Source organism: Mustela nivalis, assembly GCF_964662115.1.
Source record: "Mustela nivalis genome assembly, chromosome: 8".
Classification (NCBI taxonomy): Eukaryota; Metazoa; Chordata; class Mammalia; order Carnivora; family Mustelidae; genus Mustela; species Mustela nivalis.
Genome location: NC_139027.1, coordinates 117,347,443 through 117,365,485, shown reverse-complemented (window position 1 = coordinate 117,365,485; position 18,043 = coordinate 117,347,443). Strand labels below are relative to the sequence as shown.

At 56.1% G+C, this 18,043-nt stretch overlaps 1 protein-coding gene across 9 annotated transcripts in view; it reads left to right on the top strand.

Annotated features, from left to right (window-relative positions):
• SNPH (syntaphilin) overlaps positions 1-18,043 on the top strand; it is a 36,164-nt gene that overhangs the window by 13,256 nt on the left and 4,865 nt on the right. Inside the window, exons 2-5 of one of the 9 annotated variants that reach the window (XM_082744612.1) lie at positions 1,757-1,913; positions 10,962-11,058; positions 11,644-11,850; positions 15,341-15,490. In XM_082744612.1, coding sequence (XP_082600738.1) covers positions 11,009-11,058; positions 11,644-11,850; positions 15,341-15,490 — 407 coding nt within the window. In that variant the 5' untranslated portion in view covers positions 1,757-1,913; positions 10,962-11,008. Of the gene's footprint in view, positions 1-1,756; positions 1,914-9,406; positions 9,580-9,649; positions 9,678-10,410; positions 11,059-11,643; positions 11,851-15,340; positions 15,491-18,043 lie in introns of all 9 variants that reach the window. The other 8 variants (XM_082744608.1, XM_082744605.1, XM_082744611.1 and 5 more) reach the window with 8 other exon arrangements.

The window sequence follows — 18,043 nt, the reverse complement described above, 5'->3', positions numbered from 1 at the left end:
GGGCTGCCACCAGGATTAGGAGTTGTTGGCACAACTAATTGGGCTTTCTGGTGCGGAGATGTAATTTGGAGGGGGAGCTGCACTGGTCCTGGGCACCTCCCTCCCAGCACTGCCACCTCATACCTATCAGTGGGTCCCCTGAGTCTGAGCTTCCTTGGTGGTAAAATGGAGAGGACACTCCCTAAGCTGTAGGGGGATGTAAGTGTGAATTGTGAGCATAAATGTGGAGCCCCCAGGACTCCCCGGAGGGCCTGGCTGGGTGCTGAGTGACGGCTTTCATCCTTTCCCCTCAGGTGTGGTTATTAAGGGTTTTGCCCTCCAGTCCCTGCTACATCCTGACGATTCAGGTAACTTCCGGCTCATGGTCGAGCAGGAAAGACAAGCCCCCTTTGTACACCACGTGTACAAAGAAATATAATATAATATAATATAATATAATATAATATAATACAATATAATACAATATAATAATATTAACCCAGGGCCATGGAGCTTCCCCCCCACCCCGTTCTGATTTGCTAAGAAGCCTGCACATACTTGGATGATGACATCAACCCACTTATTCAGCAACTATTTATTGAGGGCCTCCGATGTTCCAGGCGCTGAGAATTATATAAAGAACAAAATGCATAGACTTCCTTACCTTCCTGGAGCTTATATTCTGGGAATAAAGTAACATAGAACTCTCTGTCGCTAAGAACTATGGAAAAAATGCATGAGCAGAAAGAAGTGCTGGGGAGGAAGGATTGTATTTTATTCGAACAAAGTGATCGAGGCAGGTTCACTAAGAAGGTGGCCTTGGAGTAAAGACCCGCAGGGGGAGAGAGAATACACAGGCAGAGATTGGGGAGAAACTTCCAGGCAGAGAGAACAGCCTGTGCAAAGGCCCTGAGAAGGAGTGTGGCTGGGGCAGCGTGCATGAGGGGAGCAGGAGGTGAAGGTCAGAGGGAGGAGGGGGAAGACTGCAGGGCTCAGCATGAGCCAGAGTGAGGACTTTGGCTTCTATTCCAACATGGGCCACTAGGAAAGGTTTTGGGCAGGGGAGCGGCAGGACCAGAGTCATACTACAAAAGGCCCTCTGGTACTGATGGGTGCATCCCCCAGAGGGAGCTGCTGGCTTGGGCCAGAGAGAGAGCAGGGAGGCCTCACATCCAGAGCAGGAGCTCATATTTTGGACATGTTCATTATTAAGACCGTTCATTATTAGATCAAAGCGGCGATGTCCTGAAATTCTGCAGTTTGGTAGACAAGGGTTGGTTTGTGACTTTTTTTTTCTTTATGCACTGGACTAAGTGTCTACAAATGATTCTGTGGTCAGGGACCCCTGAGATACTAGCTATTATAATATTTCAGATTAGATTCTGGACTGGGGTGAAGATGTAATGTGTCTGAATAACACCAGAATTAAGACTAGATCCAGGCTGGTAAATAATGACTCCTGTTTGTGGAATGCTGTGTACGCTGGGCTCCTGCTAGCCATGTCGTGGCCCTCTCACTGACCATGCGCAACAACTGGAAGTAGCCCCATTTTACTAAAGAAACTGAGGCTCAGAGAAGTTAAGTCCTACTGTCCCAGAGATGGTGATGGAGTTTGGAATTCAAATCCAGCTTTATTGGAGGCCAAAGTCATGGTTCCTGCCTTTTAGACTAAGCCTCTTAACCTTTAACCATTCAAAGGACTTTCAAAGTCGAACAGATGGTCACAGAATCTCCCTTTTAAGCATTTTTTTTTTTAAAGATTTTATTTCTTTGACAGAGAGAAACACAGCAAGAGAGGGAACACAAGCAGGGGAAGTGGGAGAAGGAGAAGCAGGCTTCCTGCCAAGCAGGGAGCCCGATGCAGGGCTCGAACTGAGGACCCTGGGATCATGACCTGAGCCAAAGGCAGAAGCTTTACCCACTGAGCCACCCAGGTACCCCCTTTTAAGGCATTTTTAACTGCTTGTTTTCAGAAAATGAAGGGGTGGGGCAGCTCCTCCAGAGAGGGAAGACTCATTGAGAGAAGTGTTTATAATTACCCACCCTCCGTTAGCAAGTGTGAGCCATACCCGGCCCCTCCCAAAGGCCCCCCACCTGAGCGACCATGAAAGAATTGGGCCTGACATGAGCAATGCCCACTGGAAATCAGCCAGACAGGGATCATCTGCTGAGGATGGCAGGGAAGCTAGCTGCTGGAAAGGAAAGGGGGCCTGGGAGGAGAGAGGATGCATGCTAACATGGCGGGGTGTGGCTCCTGGGCTCAAACAGGACCAGTTGGGCCAGACTAGTGTCCCCCTCCTTGGGCCAATAGGACTAGTGTCCCCCTGCGCAGCCCCCAGGAGCTTCACGGAGATGGATGAGACTTGGCTCCCAGCAGGAGCGGCACGCCCAGGATGGCTGGTGGGGTGGGAATCAGCTGGCCCACCTTGGTCTCGTGTCCCCTCTCCCACAGGTCACACTGTGGCCTTGGACAAATCTGTGGTTTTCTGCTTAGGAAAGAGTGGCAGTTGGACTAAATTGTGAAGCAATGCTGGGGAGAGTGAGAGAGGGAGGGAGGGAGAGCCAGAGACAGCTGGGGTTGATGTGGTTCCCAGGAAGATGGACACCGTGTGATCTCAAAGCGGGAGGGGCTGTCCATGGAAAGGGGCTGTGATCCCAAGCAGAGGAGATGACAGGCCCACATTCCTTCGGTCCTGTGTCCCATATGTGTTTATGTGTCCTTCAGCCTCCCATCAGTGGAGCACCGTGACACACAGGGTGCCCCGGGTAGGCTCTGAGGGCTTGTCCCTCCTTGAACTTGCAGGTTTCCCAATGGGCAGTCCTTCCCCACTGCAAATCCCATGCAGAGGTGTCTCTTGTAGTATTCATTTCAAGATCTTTATGTCTCCTGAAGAACTGGTCTGCTTCTTGCTCTTCTTTAACCATGAGAACGAGAAGACTGGGCATAATTTCTTGTTTTGCATTGGTGGCCAGGAAGCTCAGAGCTGCTTCTGAACCTCGTCCACAGTGCGTTGTCATCAGGCTATGTCACTCCCTTCTGCCCTCCCCGGTTTTGGTGTTTGTTTTACCATGTGCTATTGTGAGCTGCCCTGAACTGAGTGGGACGTACGTGGTCTTACCTCTTACCCTTCCATGACTTCTTTATGCAGAAAGCTACCCTTCATTCTTATTTTCTAGAACTTCTGCCTGGATTCAAATGAGGGCAAGGGCTGGGGGTTCTCTCGCTGCACAATGATAGGTCGTGACAAAGTCTACCCCGGATCCCTCCCATTCTGGACTTCTGAGAGCAAGTTCACCCTGTTGGTACTTGGGGGTAAATGTGGGAGTGGGGAGGGGGCCAGGCGAAGACCTGGGCCAGCAGGACAGTCCCTAGACATGGAGGCTTCGCCATCTTCCCCTTCCTCTGGCGCTTTAGAGCTGGAGTTTCGGGAGGTGGGGTTGGGGAGAGGAGCCAGGCTCAGGCTTGACAGCTCTATCAGCCAGGAAGCCCAGAAGAGCATATGCTACAGCCAAGGTCGCTGAGGGCCTCCATCTGCCAGAGTCACTTGCCAAGTGGCCACCAAGTTAGGCCAGCACCAGAGCCCCTTGGCTCCCCTACCCCCCCACCCCGTGCGTGTCTGCAGACAGGCAGCCCTTGAGCAGCTGGGGGGTCGGGGACAGAAACTGGTGTGCCCCTGCTGCCTCCTGCCCACATGGGAGCCCACCCCAGGGTGGCTGGCCTGGGAGAGGGCGCCAGGAATTCCAGAGTCGCTCCTGAGGTGGTGGTAGAACAAAGACTGTCTGAAGAGGGGAAAAGAGAGATCTCCCTTTGGGAGGCTGTAGTAGGAAAAGCCAGAAAAGCTCCATCCCCCCATGGCCTAGGATGTCCCCAGCCCTCCATCTGTCTGTCCATCCACTCCCTGGGCTGGGTCCTAGACAGAAGGGTGGGGTCAGAAGGGTGACTCCCACCAAATGCACCATGGCTGAGATTCAAGGTCACCAAGAGGGACCAGACAAGGTGGCCGGAAGTAGCTGAGGGCCCCTCAGTGGAGGAGGGCTCATTCAGCAGCCTGGCAAAGGGGCAGGCTGTCAGGGCTGCTGGGAGGGAAGAAAGGTGGTCTTCACATGAGGGCTTCTCCTTTACCCACAGTCAGGGTTCTGGGGGGTGCCAGGAGAGACACTGGTTACGGGGAGAGGCACATGAGAAATTTCTTTTTTAATGCTGTTCCTTCCTCTGCTTACCTCCTGTTCTGGTGGTGTCCAAGCTTGCAGAAGCACCTCACACTCCCTCTCCTCCACAGGGTCTCAGAGTCTTCTGGGAAAGCATATTTCTCCTCTCTTGTGCAGCATAATTATATGTGTCCTAGTTGCGTTGTATTATGAGACCTTCTGATGCGGTAGAAATGCAGGTGCCGACGGCCTATAAATCCAAGGTGTGACCTTGGACAGTCTTGCTACCTCTGAGGCTTCGGGTTTCCCACACGTCAGACAGACTGGTGTCCACCCGGCCTCCCTGCATGGGGGACAAGCAAGAATCAGATGGGCTGGTGGCGGCACTAAACTTCCAAAGGGCTGGACTCTGCCTCCTGTCTCCTCTGGGCTGACCCAGAGTCAGGAGCTCCAGGAAAGGGCCCGGGGCCAGCCCACTGATGTCAGGCAAAGGGCCGTGGGCTGCTTCTAGTTCCCACCCCATGGCATCTGGCTGAGTCACTGTATGCGAGTTCCCCTTTTTTTGGACCAGGCCTGTCTGTTCATTTAACATATATACACACATAATGTAGGTTTAAAAAATGTGTTTTTTTATTGTGATAAAAATTCATACACCATAAAATCCACCCTTTTAAAATGTACGGTTCAGACAATAAAATATTACTCAGACATCAAAAAAGAGAAATCTTGCCATTTGCAATGACCTGGATAGAACTAGAGGATATTATGCGAAGTGAAATAAGTCAATCAGAGAAAGACGATGATCGTATGATCTCACTCATTTGTGGAATCGAAGAAACCAAACAGAGGATCATAGTGGAAGGGAGGGAAAAGTAAAATAACATGATAGCAGAGAGGGAGACAAACCATAAGAGACTCTTAACTCTAGGGAGCAAACCGGGGGTTGCTGGAGGGGAGATCGGTAGGGGGATGGGGTAACTGGGTGACCGGCATTAAGGCGGGCAGGTGACGTAATGAGCACAAGGTATTATAAGCAACTGATGAATCACTAGATTCTCTGAAACTAATACACTATATGTTAATTAATTGAATATAAATTAATTTGAAAAGGAACACCTCCAAAAAATGTACAATTCAGGGGGGTTTTATATATTCACAGAGTTGTGATCCGTCACTACGATCTAGTTCCAGGACATTTTCATCTTCCCCAAAAGAGCCTCCCACTATCTGTCAGGCCCTCTTTCTCCTTCTCCCAGCCCTTGGCAACCACTGATTCACTTCGGGTCTCCGCGGATTTGCCTGCTAGGGACATTTCATATCCATGGTTTCAGACAATGTGTGGCCTGTTGTGTCTGGCTTGTTTCATTTGGCATATTTCACAGCTCACCCATGTTGTGGCAGGTGTCCGTCCTGCCATTCGCCGTATGTACCATGTTCAGTTCATCCAGTCACTGGACACTGGCGGACTCCTGGGTTGGTTTCCTCCTTTCGGTCACTGTGAATAGTGCTGCTATTCCTAAACCAGTTGGTGTGTGAGTTCCTGTTTTCTGTTCTTCGGGGCATCTACCTACCAGGGAAATTGTTAGGTTCTGTGGTAACTCTACAGTTAATGTTTTGGGGAAATGCCCCCCCCACACCAATTTTCCCACGGCTGCCCTGCATTCCCACCAGCAGGGCACAAGAGCTCTAGCTTCTCCCCTCCCGCCCCCATGCTGGTTATAGTCCTTCTTTTCGGTGATAGCATCCATCCTTCTAGACGTGAACTGGCTCCCTGTGGAAAATACACAGTACGTAGATTTTAAACTGTGAAACATTGTTAGCTAGAGCAGCAGTCTGCAGACCTTGCACGTGTAGAGCAGATGCTGGGAGTGGGGGGAATTGCTGCAGGTGAAGCAGGGAAGGAGGCCTGAGCCCACCCCACACACCCCAGAGGCAAATTCTCCCGATGGTTTGCAAACCACGGGGCTTGATGCATGCCAAGGTCTGTAATCCAAGTCTAATCCCTGAAGGACACTGTGGAGTGGCCATCGCAGCCCTCAGCGCCGTCCCTCTGGCCTTCGGTAGTGGCCAGGTCGTGGGTCTGTCTGTCCAGCTGCCATGCTGGGGTGGCCACAGTGAGAAGGAGCCCAGAGGCTCCCATCTCCAGGTCCAGTGCCAAGAGCAGCTGGCGCAGGGCACAGGCAGCGAGCTGGGGAAATGCCACCGCTGCCCACTTCCCAAGTTCAGGGAGAAAGGTCCTCAGTTTCTCTGAGGGTGTGGACAACCGCAGGGGCTGGTGAGGTCCTCGGCCGTGGAGAGCCCTGGTATACACTAATCCTCCGAGGCAGACACAGAGCATGGCTGCTGGCACAGACCCGGGCCAGACTTCCACCTCCTGCTTCTCCTGGCTTTGGCATTCGAGGAGCACCAGGCGCTCTGCTGTTTGACGGGAGGAATGTTCCGCCTTCTCGTGTTGTCTTGGCAGAGAGAGGACCCCTCCCAAGTTCTGTTCTGTCGATTGCAAGGCTCTGCTTTCCGCAGCTGTCAGAGGCTTGAGTCATGAGACACAGGCTGTTCTGTTCCCTTGGATTTCAGGATAGCTTTCTTCTTCTATTGATGGCTGAGTCTTTGCAAAAAAAAAAAAAAAAAAAAATCATTTCTAGTATGTACAGGGACTTTCAATTAGCTAGAATACGAGATTAATGCAAGTGCCTGGTTTCTCGTCCATGACATTGAGTAAAAGGCCAATGTCTCTTTGAAGAGTGCAGCTTTCTCAGGTTGCAGGGGTGGAAGCTGAAACCCAGGAGCCTTAGTAATGGAAAGAGAAAAAAGCATTCATTGAAAGTCCATCATTTCCTTAACAGCCCAGAATCAGAGAAGGCTGGACCCAGAAGTGTCCTAGAGACCATCTAATCCAACTCTTGGCCTCCCAGATGTGCCTGCTTAAACCACTGTGTTACTAAGAGTTGTGTGTTGATTGTGTTTGTTTTTATGAACTCCCCAGAGGGCGCTGTTCCCTGAGATTCCCCCCAGGGCATGCATGCTGAGTGACCGTGAGTGAGGGCAGAAGTCCAGGGGCGAGGACAGCGAGGCACAGCCTTGCAGAAAGCACGTGATGTGTGCATGAGCACAGGGCAGGGAGCAGGCTGCAGGCTGGACTGACAGCCTGGGCAGAGCTGCAGGAGAGACTGATGGATACTTCCCAGAGGGTCGCTGAGAACACAGGGCAGGGGTATAGAGAAGCGGGCCTTAAATGCCAGAATGAAGAGTAGTGCCCAATTTTTACACAATCGGGGCCCCTGATGCACTTCAAGATTCCATGGCCTTATCTCTGTTGCTTCTGCTGCCGCCCTGACCATGGCTCTTCTCACTTCTCACCTGGGAGGGCTCGATAACCCACCTGGTCTCCCTGCCTATGTTCTGCCCAGCCACATTCCATAAAGGCCCCCACCTCAGGGACCTTCTAAACTTCAAGTCCGATCACATCCCTCCCCCTTCCAAGGCCCTTCCTTGGCTTCCTGTTGCCCACGATCCTGGCTTAGGTGGCTCTGTGTGGCCTGGCACTGCCTCATCCTGCAGCCCCACCCTCACTGTGCCTCTGACCTCACCAGGCGCCCTGGTTTCCTCGGCTGCCATGCCATTGAACAACTCACTGCCTCTGCCCAGCCTTCTCCTTCCCTTCCATTTGCTTTCTCTGACTGACGAACTCATATTCATCCCTCAAGACCCAGTGTAAATTTCTTTTTGGAGACGCTTTCTCTGACCCTTGAGAGGCCACGTAATGCCTTGACTGTGTTTCTGTGTTGAAGCTGACATTGTGATGCAACGATCAACTTCCAAGATGCGGGCGAGTCCCACTTTTGAGTGTGTACAGTGCTGGGCCAAGCCCCAGCTACAGTAGGCCACGAGGTGCCTTCTGTCACAGATGAGGAAGCTGAGATGCAGAGAAGGGGTATGACTTGCCCAAGGCAGGCACCTAGGGGACGGAGCTGGGATTTGAGCCCAGATCTGTTTGGCTCTATTTCTGCATCCTTTTGTCTCCTGTTCCCTGGATCCCGCTGTGTCCCTTGGACCCCCACTGTAGGCCTTTGGGGACCTGCTGGGTGGGTGTTGTCATGGTGCAGGCAGGATGGGGAAGTGGAGGAGGTTGGAGGGAAGGCCTGCCTTTACTCTGGTGTTGAAAGGATGAAAGAGACTCTCAACTCAGCCCCCGCAGTGAGGGGTTCCCTCGCACCTTCCCTTCCGAGCAGCCGGCTCTGGCTGCCTGGGCGCAGGGCTGGGGGACTCTGGGAGCAGGCAGGCGGCACGGGCGACACATGCACCATGGCAACCTGCCTCCTCTCTGGGGCCCGGAAGGGGAGGAGGGAGGACTGGAGAAAGCACACCACCTTCTGAGTAGGATCCTGGAGAGGCGGCTCCCTTTGGGCCTGGGTGGCTTCTGCCCTCCCACAAGGGAGCCCGCCTACAAGGTCCCATCTCAGCAGGGGAAATGCCACTTCCGCCTCTGTCCCAGAGGAATGGCCGGCTCTGGGCTCCCCAGAGACCACTGGGTCCATCCAGGTACAAACGCTGTCCCCTTCCCAGCACCCCTGGCCAGGGAGGAAAGAAGAGGGAGCGCAAGAGGAGGGAGGTGAGGTAGGAGCAGGGACAGCTGAGACAAAGCCCTCATTGTACTGAGGCCAACTCAGCTCCAAAGCAAACCAGGCATGTGGCCTGCCTCCCTGGACAGAGGCCTGGGCCTCCACCTGGAGTTTCTGAGCTCCGTAGCAACCCTGGCCCAAGCTGGCTTGGAAGAGTGAGGCCTGTCCTCCGACCCGAGTCTTGCCTTTGCCAGGAAGTCCTCCTGAAGGCACTGCCCCCTCAGTGCATCATCCCAAAATCAAGAAGGGAAGGGGTGAGGCTCCAGGGAAGCCAGGCTGCCCGGGATTAGAAGCCAGGGTCTGTCTGGCCATGCAGGTGAGCCATGTCGGGCCCAAATCTGATAACACATCACCCCTCTGGCCCCGTAGGCTGTGCCTTGATGGTCTTCCTGACAAGTGTGGGGAGCACTAAGGTCCCATGGTTCCTTCTCGGGGGGCTGGCCCGACGGTGCCAGGAGGCCTTGTCCACGTGACCAGGGCACGATGGGTGGGACACCTCCCTGAGCTGGGACGAGCAGCTCAGGTCACAGGCCTGCGCCGGGCACCCGACACCTCTGGGTAGACAATGCTGCCTGTGTCTGGGCCCTCCAGGGGAACAGGCTCCGTTCTGTGTCACAGCCAGGAAACAGGCCACCTGAGCGGTGTCTTTGTCCCCTTAGGAGGCAGCCCCGCCACGGGACAGGCCGAACGGACTCCCCAGAGGCCCTGATGTGAGAAGGGGTGATGCCCGGCCAGGGGACTCCGGAGTCTGACTCCGGCTCAGTCTGAGCCTCTGCAGCTGGTGCCGGCCTGCCCCCTGTTGGCTCTGCCCCACGCTGGGAGTGTGAGCGGGGTGCATCCCTCCCTCTTGGAGGCTCAGCTTCCTCATCTGTACGGGGACTAATCACAGCGCTTCCTCATAGGGTTTTTGGGAGGAGCCCATGGCGCACTGTACGTAATGAGCTTGGCCTGGGGTCTGCGCGCAGTGGGGCTCGGTGAACGCTTCTCTCCAGCATGGGGGAAGGTCGGGGCACGGTGTCCTTGGCCATGTATCCAGTAACCCAGGCTCCTGTCCTTAGTCCCTGCTCTGAGCATGGAAGGAGGGAACAGGGCTGTCTGGAGCCAGCACAGGACTTGGGGTGGCCCAGAGTCCAGGTCCCTCCACCTCGGGCTCCCGGAGCTCTGCGATGACGCCCAGTGCAGGACTCCTTCCTACAATAGCCAGCGCCCAAGAGGGGGCTTCCCACTTCCTTAAACCCCTGTAGGGCTGCCCTTGGGGCCTAAGCCTTTGCCCACTTGTCAAGAGAGCCAAGGATGGGTCTCTGCAGGCCTGGTTGCTTCCTACTTGTTCCTGCCCACCAAGAACCAGCCCCCTGCCCCCAGGAGGGCTTCTGTAACCATTTGCCCTCTTCCTCATCTGCTTCGAGCTTGTGCTCTATCCTGACGCATGCCAGTGAGCATGCATGTTTGCATGGAGGGGTACAGCATGCCCATGTGCCCCACACATGTGGGGGGGGTGGGCAGTTGCACGTCCCACTGCATGGGCAGGCCCCAAGCATGCTCCCGGAGATGTGTGCAGCCTGTCTCGGAATGGCAGGGATGTGGTACCTTTTCACATTCGTGTGTGTCCATATGTCTTTCTACACGTGTGCCGGTCTGTTGGTCTGTCTTGTCTCCCCTATAGACAGGAAGCCCTAAGCCACACGCCAGCGGGCACTCTGGGAAGGTGACGTCGAGACTAGCCCAGCCTAACTTGGGGTTCCTGGTCCTGCTCCAGGAGTGCTCCGGCCTTCAGCCCCCGCCGAGGAGGGAGGATTGTCCAGCACGGGGTGGGGTCCGAGTCAGGGATCGGGTGGCCTGGCTGGTAGCGTTGAGGACGCAGTGCTGCGCTGGTGGTCAGGTGGCCCTGCCCCGATGCCCGTGTGACCTTGGGCAAGGCCTTCAAGCTTGCTGTCCACGCTCAGTCATCTGGAGAACTCAGGGTTGGATCTATGATTTCTGGCTGCTCCCGAAGCCCTGACGACCGAGACTTTCAGTCAGGGCGCAGGAGTGTGGTAACATCGCTGGTGAAGGCCGCCGTGGCTAGCGCCTGGCCCACCAGGCCCTCACTCAGTCCTGGGGTGTCCTGCTGAAGGGTAAGAGGAGGAGCCATGCCAGGCAGCGGCCCCAGCGAGAGGATGACGTGGCCTGGTCCGGCCCTCCCCGCGGCACCCCCAACGCGCCCTCTCTCCTCAGCCCCGGGGACACCGCCTCCCCCGCCCCTCACCCGGACCCGCAGCCTCATGGCCATGTCCCTGCCGGGCAGTAGACGGGCCTCTGCTGGATCCCGCAGGTGAGTTTCCCCTTGGCTTTGGAGGGTGGGAGGAGGGAGGGTCTCTGCCTACCCCCCACTGCCACCAGCTTACAGTATGTCGCTGAGCAAGTCATCTCCCCAGTTTTCCCAGCCTTAGAGCAGGCTTGCTAACACTCACCTCCCCCAGGAGCTGTTGAAGGGCTCAAGTGACACAATAGGTATAAAGTTCTCTGACGTGTGCAACCCCTGGGTCCCTCCACCTCAGTATTGCTGTTGAGCTTCCCAGTGACCAGAGGGGCCTCGTGCTGTCCTCCACCCTGTCCCGCTTGGCCTTCCTTTTGGCCTGTGTGTGCCCCTCGTCCAGTCCCTACCCCTGCATGGCCCATGAACCCCTGCAGGGCTCTCCCTGGGGCTCAGGGGACCCTGGAAGTTGAGAACCCCTAGCGAGGGCAATTGGGACCCCACTTTTGGCCCTGCCCAGCCTCCATTACTGTCCTGGGGAGTCAGGAGGAGCGGCCTCCACCTGGTTTTCCATCTTGATTTGCGCTGTCTGTTCTGTCACCCATGTCTGTGCGTCCCCCTCTCTCCTGTGCTTCTCTCCCTCCCCGGCCTGTGACCCCGCAGCGGGGGCCCTTTGGGCCGCAGCGGCCTGGCGGTGTTTGCCCAGTGCCCGCAGCTGCCCGCCAGCCAGAACGAGCACCTGCCTCTTCTTCCTGCCTCCAGGCGCACCTCTCCCCCCGTGAGCGTGCGGGACGCCTACGGCACCTCCTCTCTCAGCAGCAGCAGCAACTCAGGCTCCTACAAGGGCAGCGACAGTAGCCCCACGCCCAGGTAAGCCCCCTTGCCCTCATGCCTGGCCAGCTGTGCCCCTGCACATGTGCCCCATGTGGCTGGGCAGGCACTGGCTGACTCCAGCATTCACAGGCCTCCAGCAGCTCTTTTCCCCAGAGTCTCATTTCCTGCCCGAGAAAAAGAAGGGGAACTACCGTCTGTATGCTTTGGGACTCCCTGTCCTGAAGACTGGGGCTTACACGAGCCAGGGGTGATGTTCCCAGAACCAGGGCCCAGCAGCAGGCAGCTCCCTAAAGTGTCGGGGACCCCATCCCATCTTCCTGCTTCACCATCCTTGGGGTACAGCTTTTGTCCTCACCCTCACCAGAGGCTCCTACACCCCTAGGCATCAGATCAGCATCGGGGCCAGGAAGGAAGAAGGTAGAAAGTTCATGTTTTCTGAAAGTTCATGTTTTGGATAGTATCCACACCTTGTCGGCTGGCACTGGGGGATGGCACTGGCTGTGGTTGCCGGCCAGGTGGCATGGGGGCCACCAGCATTGTCCCTGGCACCCTACCTCTGTGCATAGAATTGGGGTGCTCCTGGGGGAAAGGCAAGAATGGAGAGGGGCAGGCCACTCGGGTGGGGGCCACCTGCATGGCAGCAGGGATGCAGCTGGCTTGGGAGGCTGAGTGTAGTAGGATGTGGCATAGGCTATGTTGTGCACTCAGGAATGGCAGAATGGGGGCGCCTGGGTGGCTCAGTGGGTTAAGCCGCTGTCTTTGGCTCGGGTCATGATCTCAGGGTCCTGGGATTGGGTCCCGAAGCGTGCTCTCTGCTCAGCAGGGAGTCTGCTTCCCTCTCTCTCTCTCTGCCTGCCTCTCTGCCTACTTGTGATCTCTGTCTGTCAAATAAACAAATAAAATCTTTAAAAAAAAAAAAAAAAAAAAAAAAAGGAATGGCAGAATGGAACCAGAAAAGCAGGCTGGGGAGGCAGGTAAAGTAATGCTAAGCGTTCCATCCTGATCCCCCAGCGGAGCCCGGAGCTCAGGGAGCGCAGACTGGGCGTTCACATTTCCTGTCCCTGAACGTGCATTCCCTTACCTCTCAAGTGGGGCTAACATCCCGCAGTCTTCGTTGCATCAATGTCTGCAGGTGGCCCATAAAGGGGAGCAGCCACCATGAGGATTTGGGTCCCACGTGGTGGGAATTGAGACTCAGATTGCGCCGAGGCAGCCATTCTCAGAGTTTTCCACCTTGATGCATGTAATGGGTGATGCACGTGTGCAGGACCCATGCCCCAGCCTCCTGGCCAGGACCCCACCCCAAGCACAAGGAGCGTGAACGCAATGATGTGCTCACGTTTTGGATAGTATCCAGTTGGCAACTTGAACACTTTCTCATTAGCAGCAGATTTTTGCAGTGCCCGTCGTAACTGCAGTGCACGGGGATGATCCCAGCCCTGAGGCTGTGCACCGCCCCATGGGAGGGTCTTCTTGCCCATGTGGACAGTGGTGGCTATGGGCGAGCAGGGGGACCTTGGCTGTGGCCTCAGTGCACACAGGCACCCTGAGGTGGGAACAGCGGACACCTACGGGTTACAGTATCCTCTTCTTCTCCGTTATTTATTTATTTATTTATTTATTTTTTAAAGTTCAATTTCTCTTTCCAATATGATAAGATTTTATTTATTTATTTGACAGAGAGCACAAGGAGACAGAGGCTGGCAGAGAGAGAGAGGAGGAAGCAGGCTCCCTGCTGAGCAGAGAGCCGGATGTGGGGCTGGATCCCAGGACCCTGGGATCATGCCCTGAGCCAAAGGCAGAGGCTTTAACCCACAGAGCCATCCAGTCACCCCCTTCTTGGTTATTTATATATATTTTCTGCAAAGATAGAGCTAATGACTAAAAATGTATGAGCCTGAAATACTATATTAGAAAAAAACACTTGGCAAATGGGAAGAGTGAAAAGTGCTTCTTCTCCAATTCTCAACTGTCCTAGTTTAACTCGTGTGCCCGGGGTCTGGGCAGGAGCCCCTTCCCATTCATCGCCGCTCTGCGCCCTCTAGCCCAAGTCCTGGCACTGTGCCCCGCAGAGGGGACGTCCCCAGCTCCAACCCATGACACGTGCCCCTTGTCATGCCAAAAACAGACCGGCATGTGATAGGACTTGAGTCATACCCAGGGAGGACAAGGTGAGTCAGCAGGAGAGAATCGTTCCCGTTTCTCTGTACCTCTAGCCACGTGTTCTCGCTAGTGGCGGACAGTCTGCGCTACTTTTTCTCAGTAAACGTTAGATGGCTCCCCCAGAACCTTCCAAACTGCTTCTGGTGTGGCCGCTTCAGCAAACCTGGGCCCATCTTCTTCTGTGGATGTCACTGCCCCTCCCTAAACCTGGTGTCCCTGCCCCCTGAAGGAGCAGCGTGGGATGGCCGCGGGACTCTGCCAGGCTGCCTGACAGCCTGCACCGGGCTGTTAGCCACGGTCCAAGGAGGTTTCCCAGAGCAAGCAGCAGGCCAGAGGCTGTGGGTGGAGGCAGCTGGGCCACGGGTTGTTGGGACTGGGTGCTATCCTTCATGGGCACAAGGTCTGGCCTTCCCTCCTCCTCCACTGGGTGGGAATTCCTCCACTTTGCAGTGCTGAGGCCAGGGAGTGCTGAACACACACACACACACACACACACGTCTGTGCCACCCAGGCTGGGCGGCCTGTGCCCCTGGCTTGCTACCACCTCAGGGCACAGCTGTGAGCAAGTAGCTAGCTGCCCAGAACGTGGGTGTTCACACATGTGGAAGGAGGTGGGGGGTGGAAAGCATCTGCATGTGTGTGACCCCATGTGTGGCTGCTGAGTTAGTCCCTGTGAGTGTCCCTGAGGGTGGCCGCAGGGTGGTGGGAGGCACGGGTGTGCAAACACAGAGGTGGGTGTGCAGGCATGCGTGGACCGGGGTCATCGTACTCAGCTATGCACACCGAGTACATGCATGTGCATAGTTGTGCAAGCCCATGTGTACATGAGGACAGCAAGGAGGGCACCAGGGCATGGGTTTGGAGATGGTTGTGCTTGCTCCTAGTCCCCCCTCGGGGTCCTGCAGGCCCAGCGGTGAAGGCTCTCAGCTCTGGGGGTGCGTCCTTCTACCCTGGGGTGAGTCCTTACCACCCCCACACAGGCCCTGGGAGAATTACGTGGGGGGGGGTGCACCCCTGCCAGCCTCTGGCCCCCACCTCGTTCTCTGGGTTCAGAGACCACACACTGGAGTTCTGGGATTACCCCGTAGGACTGAGATGGCAGCATCAGCAGAGCACCCCACATGGTGCCAGGCCATGCACCTGCTCCGTCCTGTGTCCTCACCCCTGACTAGGAGAGCCCCGGGCTCTCTTTTGGGGTCTTCATTCAGAAGAGCTTTAACAAATCCTACCTTCAGAAGACCTGCGTGTTCTCACAGCCACACGGGCCACTGGGGGAGACCTAGCCCGGAGCTATCTGGTGGTCATGGGACCAGGACAGTGAGGGCATCCTCCCCCCTCTCCGCTGACACGCGTCCCCTTGCAGGCGCTCCATGAAGTACATGCTGTGCAGCGACAACCATGGTGTCAAGCCGCCCACCCCGGAGCAGTACCTGACACCCCTGCAGCAGAAGGAGGTGTGCATCCGGCACCTGAAGGCACGGCTGAAGGACACCCAGGACCGGCTGCAGGACCGGTGAGCCGTTGGCCAGGGGCAGCCCTGGAGACACGCTGCCCTCACCACATGGAGAGGGCGCAGGGCCCCAGGGCACTTCTGGGAGGAAGGAGTGGCTGAGGGTTTTCCAGCACCCGCCTGCCCTTTCCCTTCCAGCAAAGCCCTGTAGGAGCCCCTTTCTGGAGCCCCCAGCCATCCCCCTCCTCCCCTCGGCTGCTCTCCCGGCCAGCTTCCTGGTCCTCCCCACACCCATGGAGGTGCTCTCCCAATCTAAGCCTGGCAGCCCCTTTGGGCCACTTCTTAGTCCCTGGCTCCTTTCCACCTGGGGAGCAGGGAGCGCAGGGCATATTCCTGGCTTACCTTCTCTGCCAGGGAGAAACAGCCCTTGGGCCCCCTTGGCTTCTGCTCAGGGGGTCACCGGGGGCTCTGGACCCACCCGTTCAGGCCCCGGAGTTCTTTCTGGCTCATCTGCTTACGGAGGATAGGAGATCATGAGAAACCTTTCTCGCGCTCCTACTCAGCCCAGGGGTCCCCGGGAGCCCCCATGGTGCCCTCTGAGCTCAATCTCCAGACCTGAGGGCCAATCCGGACCCTCTCGGCTGCTACCGTCCTGGGCCACCGGCTTCACTGGCTTCACCTTTACCATTGCAGCTTCAGCGCCGCCCTCTGACTCTCCGTCATCTTCATCATCCCCTCTGGACGGTGTCTGTTTGAACACACAGCTGACTCTGGGCCACACCAGGATCTGGGGGCAGGGCAGGCCAACATAACCATGGCTTCTTCCCTCTTTTCTCTTTTTGTAAAACTGCTGTTTTAGGGACATGTCATTCACGTCCGGAACAGGCCCCCTCTCTCAGGTGTACCATTCAGCGATGTTTAGTGTAGGCTCAGAATCGTGCAACCCTCACTGGGATCCAGTCCCAGAACATTCTCATCACCCCGCGCTGTTCCTGGTTAGCAGTCATGGCCCAGGCCACTGGTAGCCTCTCGTCCCTCTGTCTTTATGGATTCATCTGTTCTGGACATCGCATATAAAGGAGTGAGTGCATCTTCCATGACCAGAGCTCTGCCTGAGAGCTGATGCGGTTTGGATCTGCTGTGGTTTTGTATTACAGGAACTTACAGGTGGCATTCTGTGGCCTCCTTCTCTGTCGAGTTGGGATTTCTATTTTTATTTCCCATCGTCTTCTCGGTGGTGGCCTGGGTCTGCCTGGCCGCTTGCACTCCTCTGCTCAGGAAGCAGACAACCCATCTCCTGGCTTCCTTTCTAGGGTTGGCCCAGCGGCTTGGGCAGCCCATCTGCCCTGTGTGGTTTGGGCACGATGCCCTGGCGTGGACATGCCTCCACCTCAAATCCCTGGCCACTCTCTGCCTGTTAGTCCTGCGGGGACCTGTGGCAGCCCTTTGCCGCACACGCTACCCATGTTCACTTTGATACCCATCCCTGCAGTAACCCTGCCTTCTCTGTAAAGAAGCATCTATGCCCTGTGCTTTTGTTTGCTGTGTTCCCACTTCCTGAGATGGCCTTGCCCCCGTCTTGCTTCCTTGGCAAACTCATCCTTCAAGGCTTAGTTCAAATGCAATGTCCTGGACAGGGTACGGATGGCAGAGCTCCCTGGCTGGGGTCCCACCAGCTCCAAGGAGAGAGGGGAAGGGCCCCACCCCACTGAGCATGCCCCATCCCTTCCCTCAAGCTCGCTTTCCCTCCTGGCACTCGGCGTTAGTGTAGTGGGTTTCCCTACAATGAACTCCAATAAGGGTCTCCCATGTCTGGTGGTCCGTCTGCCATTTCCACTCTGAGCAGCTCTGGTTCACTGGCTGCCATCACAGGTCTGTGTCCTGCTGGGCGCTCCCGTCCGCCCCTTTCCAGATAATTCCATTGCTGACCTTTCTGGCCACCGCAGCGCCTCAGCCCAGACCCCTCGACATAGCACAGCACACGCTTCCTGGTCTCATTTCCTGATCTGACTCTCCTGACTCTGCTAAGCGCATGGTGCTTAATCGGGCGTGGTCCCTCTGCTGGGCTCATCACCCTCAGAGTGATGGTCACACCCTCTGTGGATTGCATTCCCGTGAACGTGGGACACATGGGCCATATTGGTGCAGGGGTGGATGTGTCCCCCCGCCCCCCAACCCTGCAGGATCTGCCGGCTCGGGAGTGGCTTTACTCTACCCTCACGGCCTTCACTGTATCCTGCCCTGTCTCGTGCTGCCTTTTCCACCAAACTTGAACAGGAAGGGCTTCTAACTCGCCTCCCTCCCCTGCACCCCACATTCAGCTGTGACTTGGGGTGCCTTGTCTGGTTTGCCAGCTGCTGGCCTCTTCTCTCAGGAGTGGCCTCTGCCTTCTTGTCCATCTTTCTGGCCCATCCCCCTCACAGTAGACACAAAGCAGAGATGACCAGTATGGATAAAAGCCACCTGTGGTCACCGTTTTCCTCTGTCGCACCCACCACGTTTCGTCCCCGGAACTGAGGGGAGGTATGAGGCCGGGCCCCCCACCCCCGCACACACACACACAGTGGCAGTAAGTTCTATCAGTAAAGCAGGGCAGCCTGCTGCATCTCCCCCAGG